This window comes from Rhinopithecus roxellana, chromosome 8 (assembly GCF_007565055.1).
Source record: "Rhinopithecus roxellana isolate Shanxi Qingling chromosome 8, ASM756505v1, whole genome shotgun sequence".
NCBI classification, from domain to species: Eukaryota; Metazoa; Chordata; class Mammalia; order Primates; family Cercopithecidae; genus Rhinopithecus; species Rhinopithecus roxellana.
In genome coordinates, this window is record NC_044556.1 from 19798691 (window position 1) to 19823730 (window position 25040).

Genomic DNA, 25040 nt, shown 5'->3' on the forward strand with positions numbered 1-25040 from the left:
GATCAGAAAACTAGGCTTTCAAGTCATGCTAGCTGTAAGACTCTAGAAAACCTCAAGAATTTGCTGAGCCTTGGCTTTCCACCCCATCCAACTGGGGTAGTAACTCCTGCCTTCCCTCTGGGTATGAATGCCCAAGTATGAGTCCTCGTGACTATTCTCCTAAAAGATACAGCCTTTGACCATGAACTTCTTTCCTGCAGTCTTAACTCTTCTGTATTCTTAGCCATAAGTGGCCATTAGGTGCCTCAGAGAGAAGAACCTAATGTAGTCACACTGAAGATAACCTATAACAAAGTTCTCTGAATATGCATTCAACTCTATGTCACTGAAAATCTGTATTACAGTTTCCTCAAAATCTCTTTCTAGGTAATTTTAAGCCTTCCGATAAAAAGTAGTCAAATTATTAAAACATGCAAGAGAAAAACAGCAACATATAAACTGAAATGACAGTTCCTCACTGGAAAAGCTTCATTTGGAGGATATTTTTTATATAACTTAAAAAATTCTAACTTACCATTATTTTCAAGCCGAAGATGAAATCTATTAGCCACAGGAGCCATTGTGTATGAAGTTATTGGACTATAGCCATTGTCCAAAGCCCACTTCACCAGATTCCCTTGGGTTGAAGGAATGTCATCTCTTATTGATTTGGTCATTGTCATAGATCTTTCACTCTCTTTTCCAAAGCCAATACTGTTAGGAGCCTGAAGATATAGCAAAAAAATTCACTCATGAGTCTAAAATTAAACAGTACTTTAGATAATAAAAATTAAATATCTGAAATAAGTAGATTCTATATTGTGTATGAGTGAATTATTTATTCTTTTGACCCCTATTTTCCTTGGGCTAAGAATGATGATGTGAAAAACTTTTAATAGCAGATTAAAAGACATCTACCCATGCTGCTTGATCATACTATTTGTATTGCCTATGCTGATAAAAAAATCATCCAATGACATGTAAGTAGTTACATAGTAAGTATACCTAGCTATAACTATACAGTTAGTCTAATGTTTAAATGATTAACACACACAGTAAATATGTATAATAAACTTTCCCTTTTTACTTAAAATGACATATGAAGTATACAGACAGACATGTTATATTGCCCTCAAATTGCCATGCTTCTACTTCCTCTTCCCCTAGATTTCAATGAAAGCACAGTCAGTTACACCCACTTAACAATGGAGATATGTTCTGAGAAATGCATCATTAGGTGATTTAGTCATTGTGTGAACATCATAGAGTGTACTTACACAAACCTACATGGTACAGCCTACTACCCACCTAGGTTATATGGTACAGCCTATTGCTCCTAGGCTACAAACCTGCACAGCATGTTACTGCACTGAATACTGCAGGCAGTAGTAACACAAAGGTCGGTATTTGTGCATCTAAACATAGAAAAGGTACAGTAAAAATATGGTATTACAATCTGATAAGACCACTGTCGTATATATGGTCCCTCACTGACTGAAACATATTATATGCTCAACACTGTACTTCAGTGTGGAGACTATCCCATCTATATAAACTATTAAATTCCACATGGTAAAACAACCAATGTTTATATTTCATCTAAAATGTATGATCAATGAACAATTCTATAATTGTATTCGTTTGCCAATTCTATGAAACAAATATACTTACATCTTCTATTCTAAATATTAATTAATTTAGGTTACTCTCCCCTTAAGTATCACTATTTTATCCAGTAATACAAGTAGGTCTTAAGATTAGCTTTCAGAGATGGGTGCAATAGCTCACACCTATAATCCTAGCATTTGGGGAGGCTGAGGAGGAAGGATTGCTTGAGCCCAAGAGTTTGAGACCAACCTGCATAACACAGTAAGATCCCATCTCTACAAAAATTTTAAAATTAGCCAGGCATGGTGGCATTTTCCTGCAGTCCAAGCTACTCAGGAGGCTGAGGTGGGAGGATCACCTGAGCCCGTGAGTTACAGGTTGCAGTGAGCTATGGTCATGCCACTGCACTCTAGCCTGGGTGACACAGTGAGACCCTGCCTTAAAAAAAAAAAAAAGATTAGCTTTCACTGGATAATCAATTACAAAATAAAAATGATAGAAATATTTTTGGGAAAGGATATAAATGGACTCTACTCAACCAGGTTATTCAACAAGGACATGGAAGGTAAATTTATACATCAACTGCTGACTCCTGTGGCAGTGCTCTCATCAGAGGGTGAGAGAGCTGAATGCTGCAGAGGGGACCCCAAAGGAAAGGCACCATATTTTCAACAACTGCACCAACAGGGCTGGAAAGCCCTTCTAGCATGCAGATTACACCATTTTCATGCTGTATAAAAATCACTTTAATTTCCATGCCCAGTGATTTTTCTCCTGCATGCATGCAGCATTTTTCCTAAATTCCTCATTTGTTTCCCATTCTGTTTGCCCCTAACATGACTAAATATTAATCCTTTCCCACTGTAAAACCCTAAAAGATTCACAGGCTCTAAGTTCTCTTGGCCTATGTGGTTGTGGGATATTGGCTGAAGCCACATATATTTCAACTCAAAGCTTAAAGGATCTCATTCAGTATATTTTTCTATTACCTAAAGTGCTTATGTGTGGGAATACTGCCAGACTCACCAGTCACAAATACTACATGCAAAGGAACCAGACAGAACTTTAACCAACTTCTGCAGTCATTTGTAAATTCAGTTTAATAGATTCAGAATATTTTAGCTCTTACTCCAATTCAGAAAAAATCTCCTTAGGGTAAAGAAGGGCTAGGGAGGAAAGAAACAAAAAAGGAAGGAAGGAAGGAAGGAAGGAAGGAAGGAAGGAAGGAAGGAAGGAAGGAAGGAAGGAAGGAAGGAAGGAAGGAAGGAAGGCAGGCAGGCAGGCAGGCAGGCAGGCAGGCAGGCAGGCAAGGAGGCTAAAATAAGATAATGAAAGTTCCAATTTATTCTTAGAAGTTTTTATTCATTTAGTCAACAGTAGTTTTTTAGGTACAGCTTCTTCCAGCCTTTCAGAACTACATGTCATTTTGATTGGCTGGAATCACAATTGGCCTAAACAATATTGCCTGCTCTCATCTGCCCTAGTCTTTCATGTTGTTGGACAACTGAGAAAGTATCATATTTCCAGAACACTATCATCATAACTGCCACCTGTCCCTTTGCACCAATGTGGAACGCGCTGTTTGTACCTTTCCACATTAAATCTAGGAGCTGTCAATACATGTCATTTTGATTACGTCTGGGAACTTAAAAGACCCGACATCTATCTACACATTTGTAAAGCAGCAAGGCTTGGGACAATAGCAGACAAGCTGGTGGTTCCCAGCTTTGAGCAAATTCTCACATTGTACCTCTGGAAGCCCCTAGGCTTTTTCCAGCTTTAGTGGAGCTAGTCCAAATGCAGGTGTACAAGGGGGGCTCCAAAAACCACCACCATCTTTTCCAGCCATATCTTCATGAAAGATGAGGAGTTGAGTCTAAGTGCCTCCACACACCCCCATATTTGCATCTGAACTGATGGCATAAGGGAGGGAGGACTAGGGAAGGGAACGGCCAGAGAGGGTAGTGCATATGCCCACTGGGATTTTAAAAAATGTCTTCTCTAAGAACAAGCTGCCAATCATCAACCCTGAAGTCCTGAGGCCACATGAAATAACATAATAGGAAACCTCTAACACGTTTCCTCCATCTATTCTTTTATGTTTTAGAGGTTCTTCCTACCATAAAAGTGATTATGCATAGTCCACAGAGGACCTGAGAAAAGAGCCAGAGCTGGACAAGGCAATGTAGACACCTCCAGTGTTCCCATTCTTGCCCACTGCCTGGCTCTTTGCACCTCTTTTGACCATTTCGTCATCTGGAGGGCACATTCTGCCTATGCCCCACCCCCAACACACACAGGCATAAGATATCCATGTTTAATGGTGCTCTTCTTTAAATTACTCCATCAGGCTCCTTACAACTCCCTGAGTAGACTTTTTTCTTTCTTTTCACCTCGTTTAGAGAAGCACCTTAATTGTTCCTATAGACACCTGAAAGAGTTATTTATGGAAGGAAGATGAACCCCCTTTTTATGGCAGGCACTCTGCTAGGCATGTATTATTTTATTTCTCTTCCATAATATAAGGAAACAGGCATTACCATTCCTGTTAGAGAAGGAGAACCTAAGACTCACAGAAGCAACACATGTAGCTGAGAACTTACATGTGCAGGCCCTGTGTCCAGTGCTTTAGTTGAAATACCCTACAGGCCCTTAACAAGTACTTGGCGAATAAATGAACAAACGAACTCAGCTAATGAACCACAAACTCAAGGTGAGTACTATCATCATACCCATTTCACAGATGACCAAACAGACTCAGTGTTCATCAGTTAGACTGCACAATATCTACTAGGAGTAGTAATCATTGGAGATGGGATTTAAATCTAGCCCTGTCTGGCATGAAGTCAAGATTCTTTCCATTCCACTATGCTGTCTCTAAAGGAAACAACTAGAAACAAGGTTTCTATAAACCACTGCCCCCTTCCTAAACACTAATTTAAACTTTTGTAGGAGGTCAGTGAGATTGCCTTTCCCTCACAGCACAGTCAGAATTCACATCTGAAACAGGGAATTAGAAAATCACAAAGCATCAACTGGTTGGGAGAATAAAAAAGACCATCATGAAACATTACCTAATTGTTTAGTAATGTTGTCATGCATTGTCCAAAATTGGCCTGGAACAAGAGTACAGCCAAGGAGAGGAACATAAACAGATCCTGCACTGGGATGAGCAATCTCATTTCTAGCCTTTCTGATTCATATGAGAGATGGGGACATTCAAAGTGAACTTCAGGACTGCCATGGGCCACGCACACATACTCAGGGAGAGAAAGAGCCATTGAAGGGTCAAGGCTGAAAGAATATTTACACAAGAAACTCCAGCAGGGAATTAAAAGGTCCCGTATGCTGTTGCCTTTCAAAGCATGATTCCCTTTCCTGTTTTTGTTATTCTGAAATTAAAAACATTTGGCCGGTGTGCCAGGCAGCAAAAGCAGCAGACATCCCAGGTCACCAACACCCCTCATGCCAGGCCAGAGACGGCAATCAAAACATCTCTGACTTCAGATCATGGCTAGGCTTTGGGCTTGACAACAAATTAATGTATCACCATGACATATGATGGCTCAATGGGATCCTAGCAAAGTTTAAAAAAAAAAACCCGCGAGAACCAGAAACGATTACTTTAAAATTAAAATATGTGTGCTAGTGGTTTTGCCTGCTGCCTCTGGTGAGTGCTTTTACATGACGTTGCCAAGGGAACTGTTGGCTTTGCTTACTGTGGTATCACATGGAAGGTGCCATGAATGAATGAATAATACCAAAACCAAGGGCATCCCTCTCCCAAAATACTGAAAACATAAAACCCACTTCAACTTATTCAGTGCAGGTACTAAAAGAGAAATTGGCCAAAAAAAAAATTAAAGACGATGCATAAAAATTTGAGCCCACAAAAGAGATACTAAAGAGATAATTATCTTCTTAAAAAATAGGGAGGAGGATTTTTCTTTAACTTTCAATAATTCAGTAAAATAGTTATTGTCTAAGTATATTTGAGATAAGATTTACTTTACCAAGTTTCAACATTCAACTTTTGAGGAAACCAGCTGCTGTTTGCCCATCATGCCAATGGGCTAAGCCTTGTGTGTACATCTCTATTAAATAGAGGGCCTTGGGAACTAGCTGGAGTAGACTTGTCCAGCATGATTTCACTGACTTCGCAGTTACTGTGATTCTTCTATCAGTGTTTCACACTTAGGAGTTGGAAGCAAGCAAAAAGACATGCCAATATTTTGTATTTGACTCAAAAAGAAAAGTCAACGATGTGAGCTGGGGTCAGTCTAATTTTCCATACTTTCTCTAAGTACCTAACTCCATAATAAAAGCTGATATTCGGAACTGTGACACTGAGGTCCTTGTGGGATGCTCATTACGAAGGCTTAATTGTGTTCATTACCTAACACTTACTAGTAGTGGAATGCATACTAATGTTTTTCAGGAATTTCACAAATGAGGGAGCTGGGGTTCAGAGAGGTTAGGGGACTTGCCAAAGGTCACAGTGGGATTACCTGGACTCAGACCTGGGTCTGTCTTAATCTGAGGCCATGTTTTAACGACCACACCTATTTTATAGGAGCATCCTATTTTGCAAAGTGAAAAATAATTGACAAAGCTTAGAGAGTCCAAAGAGGCAGAAACTCTAAAAATAACACATATAAGCACAGCTTAAAATGCTGTCATTCATCTAAACAAAACAAAAGACATACTCAACCAACTTACAATAATTTTCAGGCTTCCCTTAACATCAAAAGATTTGATCACCCAGTTGACAGACTTTTTGCACTTCAAGATCAGGATGAGATTTTTGACCACCTCAAGATCCTCTTGAGAAGGTCTTATATCAATTGTTATATCCACCTGGAAAGCACTGTGAATGGAAAACAAAGGCAAAGTTAAGACCTACATGCCAGAAAGTTGCAACTATCTCCCCTCTTCCAAGTCTTCATGTTTCTAGTGTCTGGCCAGTTGATTAAAAAGCTGGAGTTGATCCCAGGCCAATGACATGTGCAAAACAGATTGTTATTGCACACATAACAAAATTATTTTACATAACAATAGAAACATATGCTTGCTGATAATTAGTCACTAAAGTTTTTCTCATCTTTGGTGGAAAAGAGGGGGTTACTTAATGCAGCCACTGTTTGAAATGGACTTGAACGAACCAGAAGAGTTTACTTTTGAAGCAGTATTGTTGCTTTTTCAACCTTTAACACCTTCGATGTATAGGATTCCCACTTGGCTATATGCTCAAATTCCTTCAAAACCGAAGTAGGTGGCAGTTTGGTGAGTTGTGGGAGGGTGGTGTGGGTAGAAGGGAAGCATGGTGGTAAAAAAAAAAAAAATTAGGAAACTTCAGAGTAAAATAAAAGACAAAAGGCTAAAGAATTTCTTGATTTATATAAGGTTTGCTTAAGTCATTAACAATTGCTACAGAATCATATCTGCATTTACTTTCCCAAACTTCTGGATATAAGGTTATTAAAATAAAGAAAACAGATGGTCAACCAAGTGATTACTGGAAAATTGATGAACACAACCCAAACTTCTAAGAATTCGTATAAAAGAGAATTTTTTACTAAACAATAACATCCCTGTCGTTCTGAATTGAAGGGAACAGTCTTTCTTTCCATCTCAGCTTTACACACTTGTAAATCATAAAAAGGATAGTATACTCCAATGAAGCCTCAGGCTGACATTGAAGCACATTCACCAGACTGCTCCTACTCCCATTCCCTTTTCACTTTCCACAAAATTCTTCAAGTGGACAGAGTGGAATCTTACCAAAACTGATCTGTAGCTTACACACTTTTAAAGTCAAACACTGATTAGAATTTTAACCTCGAAATCCCTCTACAATATACATTTAAATTTTTAAGTCACTAGTCCAGATTCAAAGGAAGGAGGGTGAAATGTAGGCTAACGTGGGAAAAGAACCTACTTTTTCTCCTTTTTCTTTTTTTTAAATTCCCTAATTATTCTTGATAGGGAGGGTCGAATCTCCAGTCCAGTGGTAGGAAGCTGAGAGGGAGAACAAGTGCACAAGAGAGGCAAGTTCTATCAAATGGCTCTTTGGTATGTCCCTATGAAGGGCCACTCCAGCATACACACACACACACACACACACACACACACACACACACACACACACACACACACACCAAGCACACAAGGGAGAGGCAAGCTCTATTGAATGGCTCTTTGGTATGTCACCATGGAGGGCCACTCCAGCACACACGTGCGTGCACACACAGACACAGAGATTTAAAGCAAACAGCTCTGAGTGCCTAAGTGCTCTGAGGACACCATAAACAGAGCTTTATTAAAAACAAAGGTTACTAAGATGATAATTATATTAATAGGGTATATTTTATAATTTTTCTATCAGGGATAACCTTAGTCAGAGGTGATAAAGACGGAGCAAGAGGGACTGTGTCCTGTAATTAACACCCAGAAGTTCAGAACAGGTTTCAGGAATTCATCTGAAATATCTGGGATCTAGGGACAGATGCAGAATATAAAATATACCACCAGTGCTTTTACTCTCTTCTTCAAAGCTTCTGTGAAACACATCTGACGAAACACACCTGAAGCATCCATGGCTCCCTTCCCTCCTGCGTGAAGCATCCATGGCTCCCTTCCCTCCTGTGTAGGACGGGCTGCACCTCTCCCTGCCTCAAGTCAAGGAAGATCTTTACTTTCATCTCTTCTCACACTCACACACTTAGACTCGCTTACCTGTAGGGGTTAGAGTTGGGGGTGATTAGCTCGATGATGTGTACTTCCTCATTCTGGGGCTGGCTGGACATCACACACCCTTCTGCAGCTTTGGGCTGAAGGTACTCAGCAAGGTAATTGAGTGAGAGAAAATTCTTCCCTATGTTGCACTTCGGAGGGAACACTTGATCTGAAAGAGGCACAGGACAATCTGTCAAACCACCGAGCTACTTGGTAACCAGATTCAAAGGAAGGAGGGTGACAGTAAAACTGAGCAAATGGCGGACACAGGGAACCACGAGCTCAAAGGATGGGCCTTTGTCTGTGAACTCCTCAACCACCGCCCTGAAATGCATCCTGTTATGGTCACCAGTGACCTCCTATTGACTAGCCCCCAACTAGGGGCCTCTTTTGGCTAAATCCTCTCCTCGCTTGTTCTCTGTGATACTTCCTGTCCTTGTCCATTTCCTCTGACCTATCTTTCACATCTCTTCCACTGGTTCCTCCTCTGCTCAGAATCTGTTTAGACCCCATCCCAGAGAATCTGATTCAGAACACCCGGGGGGGCCTAGGCAGCTTTCTTTTTTGAAAAGCTCTGTAGTTGATTCCAATATAAACCAAGGCTAAGAACTTCTCAGCTCCTTCCTCAATCCCCTTTCTATCTCATTCTTTTCCTAGGTGATCTCAATCACTCCCATGGTTTCAACCTGTACCTGGATCATGACTCCTTTTCTGAGCAGTCAACTTATACCGTCATCTGTCTACCAAGCATCTCCTACCTAAAAATCCAATACTTAGGTATTTCATGGTCAGCATATTTAACATTCAATCCATTCTATCCCCAAATACACTCCTCCTTGGATTATTTGTTATATCAATTATCAGGACAGGCAACCACCTAATTAATCCTCCGACGCCCCATGTAGAATTAATCTTTCCCTCATATGTATTCCTCACAGCACTTTATGCTCTGAAGATGAAAGGTAGGAGTTTGGGGGAAACAAAGAAGGCAGACTTTCACTCTTTCTCACAATCTGAACACAGACCACTCAAGTTTATATGGCACTTTACAGTTTACAAAGTGCTTTCGCAAACATTATCTCACTGTGCTGAGAGTTGCTCACCACCTCTACCCGGGAAAGTGATGCAAGCACCAGAATCTGAAGACACTCCCCCAATGGCACATGCCATTTACACAGCACGGCGGCTGATGGGATTTCCATCCACGGGCTTAAATGTTTCAACAGAACTTGAAAGAAACTGCTGGCAGTGTGACAGCTGGGACCAGTGTCAAGGAAGTTCTAGGTGTAGCATGCTTTTTTCAGAAGGGATAATTAATCAGAGGCCTGGCACTATTATAAAACAGACTTCTGCCTTTTCCATTTTGAGGACAGGATGCCAGGGTTCAAATCCACATGGAAGTCTCACTTTGGAGTAAGGAATCAAACCAGGGGGTCCCAAGACTGGGTTAATACTGTCCCTCCCCCTCCCAACTTGTGCAATCTCCCTTGTGCTCAGGTCTGCAGCACACACTGGGGCATCATGGCTCTGGTCACCACAGCACCCCCAGCACCACCCCAGAACAAAGGGGACCAAAACCTCTGCTTGTGGGCTCGTTGCAAGAGAGAATTGGGTTTGCCCTCTGCAGTCTCCTCTAATTCCCCTCCCCCTCAGAGAGAAAAGCTCAAGGCTCCACTGACTGCCGTTAGAGCAGCCTCCTTCCACATCTGCTGAGGGTTTTGCCAGATGAGCAGATGAGGTATACACACCGTGCAGCTGCAGCCCTGCGGATGCCTCCCCCACATCACAGGATGGAAAATGATACTGGAATGGCAAGGTTGAAATTTAATTAAGAAAGAGTGTCTATGGGCTAGGGACAGGCCAGTCTGGAACTCAAGAGACTAGGGCCCTCCTGGGATTGTGGCCGGCATATCCAGTTCATAGGTGCGCCTGGTTTGTATCTGGCACATAGCGGGCATATGGTATAGGTTTCCTGAATTAACAAACAATGATGTGAGATTTGAGACAAATAACAAAATATTCACTCATGTGAAGCCACTAGGAAAGGTCTAATTGTTCAAAAGTTGATGTTATTAAGGGCTCCAGTCCCAGATGCCATTGTCACTAAGTTGAATAAGCTGACCACTTTTGTTGTGTGTGGTTTCTCCCCCTCTCCCCAATGACTTTACGAATGCCTGGCATCAAAACTTACACCGAGTGCCAAGTAGAAAGGAAACCACAAAGGGGAATTCCCGGGTAGAAGCCTGGCAAGTTTGGGGGCGGGGGGAGTCACATGCTTATTTGTATTTTAGGAAAAGATTGACAAATGACTTTGAGACACAGAAGGATATACTCTGAGAGTGGGAATGAACCTGGGGGGTAATGCAAACATCTCATTTTCCTCTGCGGAAACTGAGGCTCTGGTGGTAAGTCAGTGTTGCTTGAAGCCTCGCAGCAAGACCAACTGGGATAAGAGCAAAACTCTTAAATTCTTCCCTTCTGGGTATACAGATGAGAGCAGTTCCTAAATGTCAGCAAGCATCAGATCTCCTGGAGGGCTGAATGAAACACTGACTGCTAGGTCCCACCCCCAGAGTTTCTGATTCAGTTGGTCTGGGTTGGGCCTGAGAACTGGCATTTCTATCAAGTCCCCAAGTGATGTGGATGCTGCTGGGACAGAAATCACACTCTGAGAACCGCTCAGGTTAGAGCAACCAGGCCTCATGGCCTGCGATCCCTGGGTACAAGAAAGGTAGAGCCAGGTTGAATTCTGGGAAGTGGGGGATGAGGCTTGCACAGTAGAGTCTGAGCCGTGGTGATAAACATGATCACTTTATGGTCCACTGACCTTACCAAGGAACCTCCTTTCCCTACTGCTCCTCTCTCCATGGCGTGGCCCAGTGACTTATACTCAACTGGTGGCTGGAGTCAAGTTTCAGGGGTTCCGAAGGTGTTACCAAGGAGTTAACCAGTTTTTACTGCACCGACAGCAGGTCCTTTAAGTTGGCTTCCCCTGCCTAGTGTGCACAGGCTTAACCAATTAAGTGACAACCCGTGGCTCTCAGGGCAAGTGACTGTTGTGCTTAGAAAGAAGCTCATGCACTGCCGAGAGAACACAGTCCAACATTCTAAATGTTATTATAACAAATTTTCTTATTCTAACAAATTCCAAGGGGTAATCAACATTCTTTCATGCTATTAGAATTCTGCTTCAGAAACGCGGCCCACTGGCCAGGGCTGAGAGTCTTTATTAAAAGAGATTTTTCATTTTGTCTCAATGGGATTTGACTTCTGTTATTAGCTACCTATCGTGAGAGCACAGAAACAGACTTTTCGAGCCTAACCTTCAACTAAACCCCCTCCTCTCTGCCTCAACTAAACAAGGATGTTCATCCAGGTGGACCACTTTCCATTTTGAGTTATGCTTATTTGGCTAGGACTTAAAGTACAGCTCAGGCAACAAGCGTTAAACTCAAGAGTCAGGAAGCGTGGGTTTGGGTTCTGGCTTTGCCACTTGTTAGTAACTTGGATGTGAGCAGGTTCACTTAGCCCTTCACTAAGCCCTCTGTAAAATGGTGGAAATGACGTCTTCCTCCTGGGATTACTGTGGGGTTAAGTGGGGTGCACGTGAAGGCCCCTGAAATGGCTTCTGCATGTAGCATCCTCTTTGACGTCTGTGTCCACTGTTCCTGCCTCTGTCTCTCACACACTTTAAAGCAGCCCAGATCCAAACAAGAGCTGGGATCAAGTGTTCACTAACCCACCCTTCCCTGTCCTGTCTGTGAGGAGGTGACAGTTGCTGTAGAATTTAACAGAAAGCAGCTGGATGCTGAATGCTGGATGCTGAAGACCTGAAACACAGTGTTCACACAATCAGCTGGCTATAACAAGGACCCATTCACAGGAGCTGCTATTTCCTAGTAACTTATGGGGGGTCCAAATATACTTAACTGAAAATACTGATTTAAAAAAGAAAGGTCTGGCCAGGTGCAGTGGCTCAAGCCTGTAATCCCAGCACTTTGAGAGAACAAGGGAGGAGGATCTCTTAGCCAGCAGTTCGAAACCAGCCTGGGCAACACAGCAAGACCTGTGTCTACAAAAAAAATGTAAAAATTAGCCAGGTGTGATGGCATATGCCTGTAGTCCCAGCTTCTCAGGAAACTGAGGCAGGAGAATCACTTGAGCCCTGGAGGTTGAGGCTGCAGTGAGTACTGATTGCACCACTGCACTCCAGCCTGGGCGACACAGCGAGACCCTGAGGAAGGAAGGGAGAGAGGGAGGGAGGGAGGGAGTGAGGGAGGAAGAAAGAGAAGGTTTCTCTCTCTTTTTTTTTTAAAGGCTTTCAAAACTGGGTTTCTGGATATTTCTATCCCTCTGTAATGCAAGGAAATTTACATAGGCAATCTCTTATCAAGACAATACACTTCTTTTCTTCAATAATTTGTTCTTGTAATAGTCACTTGTACTAAAAATACATTTAAATACTTTTCCTCTGCTATTGTCCAAAATGTAACCTATGTCTCAGCACAACAAACTGACACAGGCTTCAGATGTTTGCCGAAGACAGGTAAGAGGAAGCCACCTGCTGACCCATTCTGCCAACTCTTACACTCCATCAGTCATCACCTCCTTCCCATACCCTCAGCTTCTCGCCTCCACTTACTTTTCTTGACTTCTGTACATGGGTGTCTTCTAAATCCCACACAACAACCTCCTCCTCTCTCCCCATGCTCCTCCCTATTTTTCACTTGGCCATAACCAGGCCTGCTTCCCCAAGAGGAAAAAAGAAGGGAGGGAACATGGGGGGTGACAGAGAGGCCTGGGGCCAAATGGCCCCTCAGGTCCCTGCCAGTTCCAACATTCTGTAATTCTGTGATTCCTTGCCCTAACCACCTGGTTTCAGAAAAGGAAAACAATTGCCTGTCATAAATCAGTCATTAACCAAAGCCACATAAAATTTACCTTCCCCCACTTTAATATAAATGTTTCTTGCTATCTTGAGTTCGGTGAATGAAGTAACTGCTCCATACTCCTTTCGAGCCCAGTTTAACAGATGTTCATTTCCATGGGGGAAGTTCTTTACTTTTGTTTCTGCTGTCAAGGAGAAGTTTCCTGATGAGAACTGGACCACGGAACCCTCAGACACCTAGAGGAAACGGAATTGCATATTTAACATGGTGCAGTCACTGGAGCTGAATCATAATTAGAGAAAGCACTTCTCAGACAACTAATGGGTATTTGCAAATCGAACCTCTTCCCTTTGTTATACAGGCAGATCAGCGTTTTTAAGCAGCTGATTCAAGAAATAATCCCAAGCCTAGTCCTCCCAGACAATGGCAAAACTACCAGTGCAGGATGTCCCTCTGAACTCTGAAAGAACCTTGTGATGACGGACTGCACTGCACATCGAGTAATCATAAGAATTATCACTGCTATTTCCAAGAAATCTAAATTGAAGACCGATCTTACAATGAATGTATTTCAAGTCAAGTGGCAAGCCTTGATGAATGTTCTCATGGGCTTCTAAAAAGCCTCAGGATCAAGACAAGTGATCCCAAAGTCCTGCTAGCAACTTCCAGGTCTTCCACAGCTGCGGCATCTGCTGACAGAGTCATCACAATAGGGACACAGCGAGAGTCATCTTGGTTTATGTTCTCCTCAGCACCGAGATAAAAATGGCCAAAGGTTGCCAGCCTTTCTATCACATTGCTCTATTTCATAGCAGTGAGATGAATGTTTGTAACAGTTTATTTTGTAAGACCCCCAAACTCCCACAGATAATGAAGTCAAGAGGCTGTTAAACTGATCTAATAAAACTTTCAGGATGATTTATGCAAGTACCTCATTCTTGCTGGATGTATTTAGACCACTGCTGACTTAGCATATCAAGGTATATGTGTAATCAACACATCCAAAGGAGGAAAATCATCATTTTGTTGCTGTGCTATAATCAAATTGAGTTGCTGGTGAAATATGCATGCCATTTTTATTGGCTAGCATTTATAAAATAACTGATTTTTTCAATGTCACAGTGAAAAAATGTGGGCAAGAACGCTCACAAATTCCCAAGTCATAGAACTATAAATGTCTTGTATTAAATTTCACATGAACCGTGTATTCATAACGAAAAGCAAGCAGTTTCTGAAGTAAGACTAAGAAGTAAGTCGAGGGCAGGGATTTTATTAGTTGTTCTATCACAGCAGTGTTTTTAACACACACAAAATTATATTTACCCAGCTACTGTGCTAGGCATTAATATTTTCTATACAATTATATAAACGTATCTTCTAAAAATGCTGGCAAAAAAAGTACTGCACTTAATTGATTCCATGACCTACTAATGTTGCAAGCTGAAAACTAGAATCACCCGAAGAGTTTCTAGATATCCGGATGCCCAGGCCACACAGATAGTACAGAGCTACATGTTCCATACTAGTTTTGTTTATAACTGGCATCAGGACATTCAGAAATGATTGTGACTACACTTGACAGCACTGATAGGTAGGAAGTGTGCAGTCGGTGGTAGCTGTGTAGAATTACACAGGGTCTGTGGAAGCCCTGAATGAATCACTAATAAACTGGGTGTAAACCACAGCTACTCACAACAGCTACCACTGACTGCACACTTAGTATGTATCAGTGCTGTCAAGTGTAGTCATGATCATTTCTGAATGTCCTGATGCCAGTTATAAACAAAACCAGTGTGGAACATATAGCTCTGACCTTGTTTTGACATCGCCTGAATAAGGAAAAAATCCTACGTCATTTTCCTGCCAAAAAATAACCAAGCCCACCTAAGTGTAACTCTCAGAGGCTTAGCTACTCATCAACACTGAACTTCCAACAACGTTTATCTAATTTTTTGACTTTTGCACTGTAGTAAAATTTTCTTTTCACTTGTAGTAAAAAGGCATTTTTATCAAGGCTGTCACCAAAAACCCACAACAGTCCAGAGGCCTTTGTCCCACTGCCAGCACAGTTCTGAATGTTTAGACGTGAAACCCTGGATGTTCTGCTTCTTGTTTCTCATTCATGCTGTGGCCGTAAACTACAGCAAATGGGCTTTAAATACGTTATACATAGAGTACATTTTTTTCAGAGTGGAAAGCAGGATGTCACACTGGTGCATTCCAGAGGCAAGAAAGCAAACAGCACAAACACAGAAGATACCAACGGCAACTCCGAATTGTGTCCTGAAGTCATTGAAGAGTGATGCCGTGATGAAGCTGGTGATGGGGCTGCTTCGTGGAGGAGGAACAAGTCCCTCTGCTCCCTCCAGGCATCCTCCTCCTCACGGGCCAGCAGCAATAAGCTTCATACACTCAGGGCTGAGGAATTTGGAACTGGAGTTAACAGCCACTCCTCAGGCACATTCCAATAAGAAGAAAGCAAAGCTGCAGTGAGGTGTCCCTGACTGCAGGTCAGTGGAAATTTTCAGCTTCAGCAAGGAGTGAACCAGCACTCTCCTCCTGACTGCCAGTTCTCCTGACCCTGACAAGGCTATAGCTGAGTTTTAGAAGGTGTTGTTTTAGAAGGTATTGTTCAGATGTTATTTCCACCTGATGTGCGGAACTGTGAGGCAGGCTACCATGACCTCTACAGCAGAAAAGCGGACACCTCAGAGAGGCTAATGGCCTACCCAAGGCCAGAGAGTCAGCACCAGGCCCAGACCAGAACCTAAGACTTCTGACTCCTGGTCACAGCTGGCCTCTGCTTGCACCCTTCCAGAAAGAAGATCTCACTAGCTCCCAAGATGGCAGATTTCTTTTCTGTTAGATTCACTTTTTATACACTAGTCTGAGCCATGCCTACCAGAACAAATAATTCCTTTGTCTTTCTTCCATGAGACAAGACTTCAGGTGTTCAAAGGTGTCACCTGACCTCAATCACATGTTTGCTTTTTCAGGGCAACACCCCCAGCTTCTTCAGCTCTGCCCCAGACACCCTGCTTGTCAGAGCATCAACAGGATAGTCTCCGAAAGACGGTGTCGGGACAAGATTCAAGGTCTCCAGGTGTGGTCTGAGAAGCATATTGTGATGGTTCATTTTATGTGTCAACTTGACTGAGCCACAGGTGCCCAGATATTTGGCCAGACGTTATTCTGGGTATTCTGGTGAGGATGCATTTGGATGAGATTTAAATGTTAGTACACTGAGTAGGGCAGATTTCTCTCCCTGACGTGTGTGGGCTCATCCAATCAGTTGAAGGCCTGAATAGAACAAAAAGCTGACCCTCTCCCAAGTAAGAATTCTACCTGATGGCTTTCAAACTGGAACATCAGCTCTTCCCAGTGCTACGGCAGCCTGCAGGCCTTCGAACTGGAACTGGGGCATTGGCTCTGCAGATTTTGGACTTGTTAGCCTCCATAATTGCATGATCCAATTCCTATAATAAATCCCTTTCTCTATCTATGTGAACGCTGCATGAAGCATCTGCATTAGCTTTGGCATCAGCTGAACCCTGCTATGATCCCATATTTACTAATTGATATAGTTTGCATATTTGTCCCCTCCTAAATCTCATGCTGAATGGCAATCCCTAACGTTTCACATGGGTCCTGGTGGGAGGTGTTTGGATCACAGGGGCAGATCCCTCATGAATGGCTTGGGTCATCCCCTTGGTAACAAGCGAACTCTCGTTTTGAATTCACATGAGATCTGCTCATTTAAAAGTGGGTGGCGCCTCCCCTGACACACGTTCTTTCTCTTGCTCCTGCTTTTGCCATGTGTGAGTGCCTGATCCTGCTTCATCTTCCTCCCTAAGTAAAAGCATCCTGAAGTCTCCCCAGAAGCAGATGTTGGTGCTATGCTTCCTGTACGGCCTGCAGAACCATGAGCCAATTAAACCTCTTTTCTTATAAATTGCCCAGTCTCAAGTATTTCTTTTTAGCAATGCAAGAACAGCCTAATACACTAAACTATGCTTTAAACATACAGCCAACAAAGATTTATGGAGTGCCTGCCTACTCCATTGTTCTCCACGCTGGAGACACAGAGGGGAACATGACAGACAAAATCCCCTGCCCTTATGGAGATTAAAGTCTAATAAGGTAGCCAGAGGAGCAAAATAAGGTCACAGAGAAGTTAAAGACCTAAAGGAGATGAAAGAACCACGAAACATCAGGGCAAGGAGCGTTCACAGTTGAGATGCAGCAGGTGTAATGTCTGACACGGTAAAGGAAGACCAAGGAGGTCAGTGTGGCTGGACACAGGGCTGAGGGGAGGTTCGTAGGACACAGGTCCCAGAGACCAGTAGGCTCAACAGGACCTTGTAGACCATTGTAAGGACTTTTGAAACATCTACCAAATGTTTTAACAGGATGGATCTGGCTGCTATGTTGAGTCTAAAGAGAGACTAAAGCAGGAGATCATTAGTAGACTTCAAGAATAATCCAGGTGAGGAACAATGGTCACTCACACCAGGAAGGATCGTAGAGAAGATGGTACCTAACTCCCCAGGTCTTTTCACCAGTACAAGGCTTTTCTATACTATCCTTACACCCATAATTCTCCCAAAATAAGTGCAAAGTCTTACAATTATTCTTTAGACCCATATTTCAAGTCTGAAGAGACCATGTAAAAATCCTTATTTTATTAGCTATATATAACTAAATTTTATAGCACACTTTCTGCACTTTCATCTAACTCTCCAAGAAGTTGACCAAGACAAGACTGAGGTTTGTGAGTCACAGGTACACCCCTACACTAACCTAAGCACATTAGCAGTCCTTGCTGGGGTTCCAGGTTGTTCAACCAACTACGAAGGGACCTCACAGAACCTTCCTCATCTTTGTAAGGGCATCATGCTACAACCTGCCAAGAACCCTGCTGTATTAGTCCATTCTCGCACTGCTATAAAAAAATACCTGGGACTGGTTAATTTACAAAGAAAAGAGGTTTAATTGGCTCATGATTCCACAGGCTGTACAGGAAGCAGGCTGGGGAGGCCTCAGGAAACTTACAATCATGGTGGAAGGTGACGAGGAAGCAGGCATGACTTATATGGCAGGAGCAGGAGGAAGACAGGGAGTGGGTAGGTGCTACATGCTTTTAAATAACCAGATCTTGTGATAACTCACTATCACGAGAACAGCAAAAAAGAGGAAATCCTCCCACCCCCATGATCTAATCACCTCCTGCCAGGCCCCACCTCCAACACTGGGGATTACAATTTGTTTTATCTTATTTATTCTTTTTTGAGATGGAGTCTTGCTCTTGTCACCCAGGCTGAAGTGCAACGGTGCAATCTTGGCTCACTGCAACCTCCACCTCTCAGGTTCAAGAGATTCTCCTGCCTCAGTCTCCCAAGTAGCTGGAATTATAGGCATGTGCCACCATGTCCAGCTAAATTTTTGTATTATTAGTAAAGACAGCGTTTCACCATGTTGGCAAGAGTGGTCTCAAACTCCTGACCTCAGGTGATCCACCTACCTCGACCTCCCAAAGTGCTGGGATTACAGGCCTGAGCCACCACACCCTGCTGGGATTACAATTTTGTTTTTTTAGACGAAGTCTTGTTCTGTTGCCCAGGCTGGAGTGCAATGGCACGATCTTGGCTCACTGCAACCTCCTCCTCAAGGGTTCAAGTGATTCTTCTGCCTCAGCCTCCTGAGTAGCTGGGATTACAGGTGTCCACCACCAGGCCCAGCTAATTTTTGTATTTTTAATAGAGAAGGGTTTCACCAGGTTGGCCAGGCTGGTCTCGAACTCCTGACCTCAGGTGATCCACCTGCCTCGGCCTTCCAAAGTGCTGGGATTACACGCCTGAGCCACCGTGCCCGTCCGTGGGATTACTATTTAACATGAGAGTTGGGCAGGGACATGGATCCAAATCATATCATTTGCTGAAATGAAGACAAGATATTTCCAAGTCATTCCTCTAGTCTATCAGTCCATGCTCCAGACACTGCATTAATTTTCATGGCGTAGTACCCTTATCAGAGTCTGGCTTGTAGAAGAATGCAGGATAGAAAGAGAATAGCAAAACACATCAGAAATGTAGGGAAAATAATTTTGTCTAATATGAGAAAGGGTTGCAATCATCATTGCAAGGAAAATAACTGCAAGAGTGTATAGGAGAAAAACAACCTATTTTTCTCTATGCTAACACCACTGTCAATAGTTTACTTCTGACATCGGATGTCTGGGTGTTTTTCCCACACCAACCAATTCTCCAACTCAGGACACCAATTGATGCTGTGTATTTCGATGTAGTTCTGATACCATCTACCTGGAGATAGGTCAGACCACACAGATCAAGGGCTCAGGCTCAGTCCCATGAGACTGCCCCTCTTCAGATGCTTCTGATAGAGGAGCTATAAATCATAGGTTCCCATGACCCCGAGGTTCAATTATTTTCTAGAATGACTCACAGAACTCAAGGAAACACTTTAAGTTTATTCATTTATGATAAAGGATACAACTCAGGAACAGCAGCCAGATGGAAGAGATGCATAGGCCAAGGTATGGGGAAGGAGTGAGGAGCTTCTGTGCCCTCTAGGCAAGCGCCACTCCCCAAAGCCCCGGCACCTCCACATGCTCACCAACCAGCAGCTCTCCAAACCCTACCCCGCAGATCAGGGATTTCTAGGGAGCCTTCATTCCATAGGCATGACTGATAAAACCATTGGCCATTGATGATTAAGTCAATCTCCAGCCCTTCTCCCCTCCTTTCAGGGGTGGGCTGAAAGTTCCAACCTCTAATCACATGGTTGGTTCCCTTGGCAACCAGCCCCCCATCCACAGGCTATCCAGGAGCCCCAGCCACCAGTCATCTCACTAGCATACAAAAAGGTACTTAGCACTTCAGAGATTATGAGGGTTGGAGGAACTGTGTGCCAGAGGAGGAGACAATTTATTCCATGCCCCATCTTCCACCTTATCCCTGGATGCTTGCCACAACACTGTCCCATTTCGGGTCCTTATAAGCTCAACCAAACTATCACAGTAACTTCCTACCTTCCCAGCCGCCATTCCTGTTCCTTCTACCCCTCCTCTACACTGTCACCTGGGTAATTCTTCTAAAAAGTAAACACATGATAAAGCAGAACGGCACCTAAACATCTTAATACGGCGCATGACTAAAGAGTGCCTCTGCCCACCCTCATCTCACGCCACCCTCCCACATACCCAAGATCTACTCACAGTTGTAGAACACGTCATGCTGCCACACACTCCTGGGTCTTTTTACACTCTGCACCCTTCCTGAATCCCTCTATCCTACCTTGTTCCCAGGGCAAACCATTCCATGTCCTCCCAGGAGTATCACCTGCTCTGTGAAGCCTCCCAGGCTCCCTGATCTCCTCACAATGAGCTGCCCACATGTGTCTTCTACAGACCTTTAGTCCATCCCTCTCTCGCATGGACTGCAACTGTTTATCAGCATACCTGCCACCCTCACTTGACAAACAGCAATACCTCGAGGGCCAAGAAAAAACCTTGTTCATTCTGAATCCCTTGGGCCTGGCATAGTGCTGGGCATGAAGCAAGGACCAAATAACTGCTTGTCGAATGAAAGCTCAATGTTGTTACCTATAGGAAAGTATATACCATAATTTATTCATTCCTATTACCCAAACTCATTGCTTCCCTTACTGCCCAGGAAATGAGCTTTTGGCCAAGCTTTAAAGCTAATGATTTGATTTTTCACCTAATAACTCCACCTAAAAACCAATTATTAAAGCATATTTAGTAATTCCATGTCTCCCCACAACCCAATGAACTTTCCTCCTGCTTGCTAATTAAAATTCAATCCTCTAACATTCCCTGACATGACAAATGTCTTCCTGTGGGAATGAACAGAGTACTGGGCTCCAAGGGTCCCAATTCCTAGTAAAGGTCTGTTGAAGGGGCAACCGTGAAGCACTTTACAGTCTAACAAATCCGGGGATGCTGAGATGCACCCTGGACTCTCCTGAATGCTTCTCTCTACTTGAACCATGCACAACATTTGTATTTGAAATTCAGGTTATGCTACCAGACTTTATTTTAAAGAGCAGAACATTACTCTATCTGCCAATTGCTGGGAGTTTTATTACAAGAACTTACGGCTAGGCAACCACAGCCAAGTGTATTATTTTTTCTGGATCAGGTTCAACAACCTCATCCAAAAGTACATGAAAAAAGTCAAAGAGGCAACCAGCCCTTTGTTTCCACACCTGTCTTTAAGCTTTAACTCTTCAAGTCCTCAGCGGACCCATGGAAGCCTCAAGGCTGATCTCCAAGCCTGAGCAAAGTGCACAGGTCCCAGCTAATGGGCACAGACACCATTTTCCTGGCACTGAGCTTCTTTGCTTTAGCACTGAGCACATCAGCTGACTCACCGCCTGGCAGGTTGCATCGTAGCCTCTCTCTGGGCCTCCCCCACATTGGTTTAGTCTTCAGTGGTGAGGAGAGGAGCTTGCTGTGGATAGTGCCACACTGCCCTGTCCCCATCCTCCTACCTCCTTGACCCCTACCCCAAAAAGAATGCTCCCAGATGAAGTCTTGAGGAAACTTCAGGCCACCCTAGATCAAAAGTGGATATTAAGTCTCATCTTAAGTTTCACCTCAACCTCCTTCAAGTCTATTCAAATGCTACCTTTTCAATGGGCCCATTTAAATTACAACCCCACTGCCCAGCCCCACTCTAGGAATTCTGATTCTCCCAAACCCACTTCACATTTTATTTCTAGAGTACTTGTCACCTTCTAAAATGCCATATAATATGCTTATTGCCCAACTCCTTCCACTAGAAAGTTCCTTCAGAGGCTAGGATCTTAGTGTGCATTGTCCATGGGGATATCCCAAGAGTTGGGTATAAAAAAGATACTTGTTAAGTATTTGTTTGATAAATAAAATGAATCTTGATGTCCAATTAACTGGCAACGCCTGCCTCAGGTTCTGTGCCAAGAAGGATTCTGAGGTTATATTCAGGAGTTGCGGAGAAATGGGAACAAGTGCCATGAGCAACCATGTGTCTGCCAGGGGGTTAGCGAAGGCATCATTGCTCTACAGCTGTGTCATCCAATGTAGTGCCCACTGGCCATAGGGCACCATCAAGCACCTGAAATGTTGCTAGTTAAATTGATCCGTGTTACAAACGTAAAATGCATACTACTTAGCACAAGAAGAAAAGTGAACTATCTCATTAATTTTTATTGACTGATTACATGTTTATACGTGGTATTATTTTGGATCTACTGGGTTAAACAAAGTGTCATTAATATTAATTTTACTTACTTTTTTTTTTTGAGACAGAGTTTTGCTCTTGTCACCCAGGCTGGAGTGCAGTGGCGCTATCTCAGCTCACTGCAACCTCTGCCGCCTGGGTTCAAGCGATTCTCCTGTCTCAGCCTCCCAAGTAGCTGGGATTACAGGCACCTGCCACCATGCCCGGCTAATTTTTTGTATTTTTAGTAGAGATGGGGTATCACCATATTGGGCAGGCTGGTCTTGAACTCCTGACCTCAGGTGATCTGCCCACCTCGGCCTCCCAAAGTGCTGGGATTACAGGCATGAGGCACCACACCCAGCCTTCTTTTACTTTTTAAATGCACCAATAGAAGACTTAAAATTACATATATTGTTTGCATTATATTTCTATTGGACAGTGCTGCTCCAGAGCCTCCTCCAATATGACCCTAAGAAAGGAACATGTTTATGAACTGATCATGTCCATCCATCCATCTGCTTCTTGGTCTGGTCTCAACATAAATCAATGTCAAGAAAACATCTCAAGCCCAATGCTTCCCAAAGTGTGATCCTCAGACAGAAGTACATTAAGATGCAGACTCCAGGGTGGTGGGAGGTGGGAAAGTAGGAAACTACATTATAATCCTCCCTCCACCACTCATGATTCTTATGCATACTTGAGGAACATTGTTCTAGGCCATAGATATGAATATTATTTAAACTCTAATAATCTTTATAAAGCTCTAATGAGATTGTTTGAAGAACAGGCAAGAATCTCTCCTCTGCACTGATGATAAAAAGCCAAGAGGGAGAGCGGAAAGCCAAGTCATGGATGGAGTCATCTCCTTGCACATCTCAAAAGGAAGAAATGGGCCTTATGAAATAAGAGAAACCATAGCTCCCCCATGATAATGAAAAAGCCTATTGAGATCTCAGAGGAAATCTGTTCCAGGAATCTCAAACACACGCGTACACACACACACACACACACAAACACATCCCCTACAACTCAGCTGTGGTCCGTTTGGAACTTGAGTTATCAGCTGGGTGAGTGCCTGCTGTTCAGGTTACAGGCCCTTGGGGCTGTTCTAACTCACACATCCAACCGCACAACGTCCGTGACTTTGGCATTGGTGGAAGTTCAACCCTTACACAATGAAAATCGACTCCTCCCCTCTTCTGTCCTGCCCTACTCCCAACTTTCAGTATTCCTCTTCCCTTTTCCTGACTCTTGCACAAACAAATCTCTTTTTGGAGTTGCCTGCTTAGGAAAATAGAAAGAGCAAAACAAGGAAAACAAATAAAGCAAAGAAAAACATACTGATATTTCAGAAACACCTGCCATGCCAAGAACTTGCTGGCTCAATTCCAGAGGGAAAAGACACACGGTAAAGGAGAATAGCTATTTCTCCAGAATCTCAGTTTAGGTTTAAGTAGGATCTTCAGATTGGCCCTAGAACTAATCACAGCCCTCACACAGAAAGGCATTACAAAGATTATGCTTTTATGTATTTTGGACACACAAAGTCCAGCAAAAACAAACATACTGGAACGGTATTGAAATATTTACCTTCCAAATGAAGACGGAACCCTGCATTCTAAAAGAGGAAAATCACACGTTCTCCCTACCCAATTCCTGGGAGGACCCTACTTGCCTATTTCCTCTGAAGCCATGTGATGTGAAATATAATCTGAAACATGTTTTCTATTAACATATATCATGACTCAATGCTTTTTAAAAAAGGTTCCTTTCAGAGAAATAATAACTTCCATGCCTGTGAACCTACGTTCATAATTTGCAAAGCTACATATTCATGAACCATGTGATGACGATATCTGCCAATCATGCATTCATGAAACACAAATCCATGCAGCCATTTAAAAATTCTTGGGTGATTTCATTTAGTACCCCAAACCAGATTACTTTCTTCCAATAAAATGACTTAAAACATATTTGACTATTACTTTCTCTCAAAACATTCATGATAATCATCCTGTTCTTAAGTTTTGCTGAAATATAAAAAAAAACCTAAAGGATTGAAACCGCTCCATGTTCTCAACACCCTGCATGTTTACACACATCCAAGAGGAAAGCTCTGAGATGCTGCCCTCCAAACACAAACATGCACAAACTTGAACATGAGCCAGTACAAAAGCAATACTCTCATCTCCCATGGAAACGTTATCAGAACAACAGTACATGTGAGTGTGTATATATACAAAGAGAAGCAAAAGATGTCATTCCATCTGAAAAACAAACTAAGTCCCTACAAGTTACCAAACTGATGAAGCACAAGCTGCTTTCTAATATAGTTTTCCAAAGCAGAGTTCCAGGCCACATAGGAATCCTGTCCAGCTTTACAAAAAATTCTTCAGACTCCTAACTTTACCCTTCTTCATCTGCCAATGTTAGCCTGAGGGAGGAGCTTACCCCCAAATTCAAAATGCATTTCAATCTAAATGATGTTTTTCAGGGAAAAAAATAAAATGTTGGTATCATTATTATTACTTGCCATATGCCTCTAATTTTGCCCTCCAAATGTGCTCCTGAAGAACCCCACAGGAGG

At 42.9% G+C, this 25040-nt stretch overlaps 1 protein-coding gene across 3 annotated transcripts in view; it reads right to left on the reverse strand.

Annotated features, from left to right (window-relative positions):
- The window catches only part of TGFBR3 (transforming growth factor beta receptor 3), a 215599-nt gene that overhangs the window by 42056 nt on the left and 148503 nt on the right, over window positions 1-25040 (reverse strand). For all 3 annotated transcript variants that reach the window (XM_030935974.1, XM_030935972.1, XM_030935973.1), the window contains exons 5-8: window positions 13264-13447; window positions 8323-8491; window positions 6307-6454; window positions 515-704 (exon numbers count right to left, since the gene is read on the reverse strand). In XM_030935974.1, the coding sequence (XP_030791834.1) occupies window positions 515-704; window positions 6307-6454; window positions 8323-8491; window positions 13264-13447 (691 nt within the window). The remainder of the gene's footprint in view (window positions 1-514; window positions 705-6306; window positions 6455-8322; window positions 8492-13263; window positions 13448-25040) is intronic.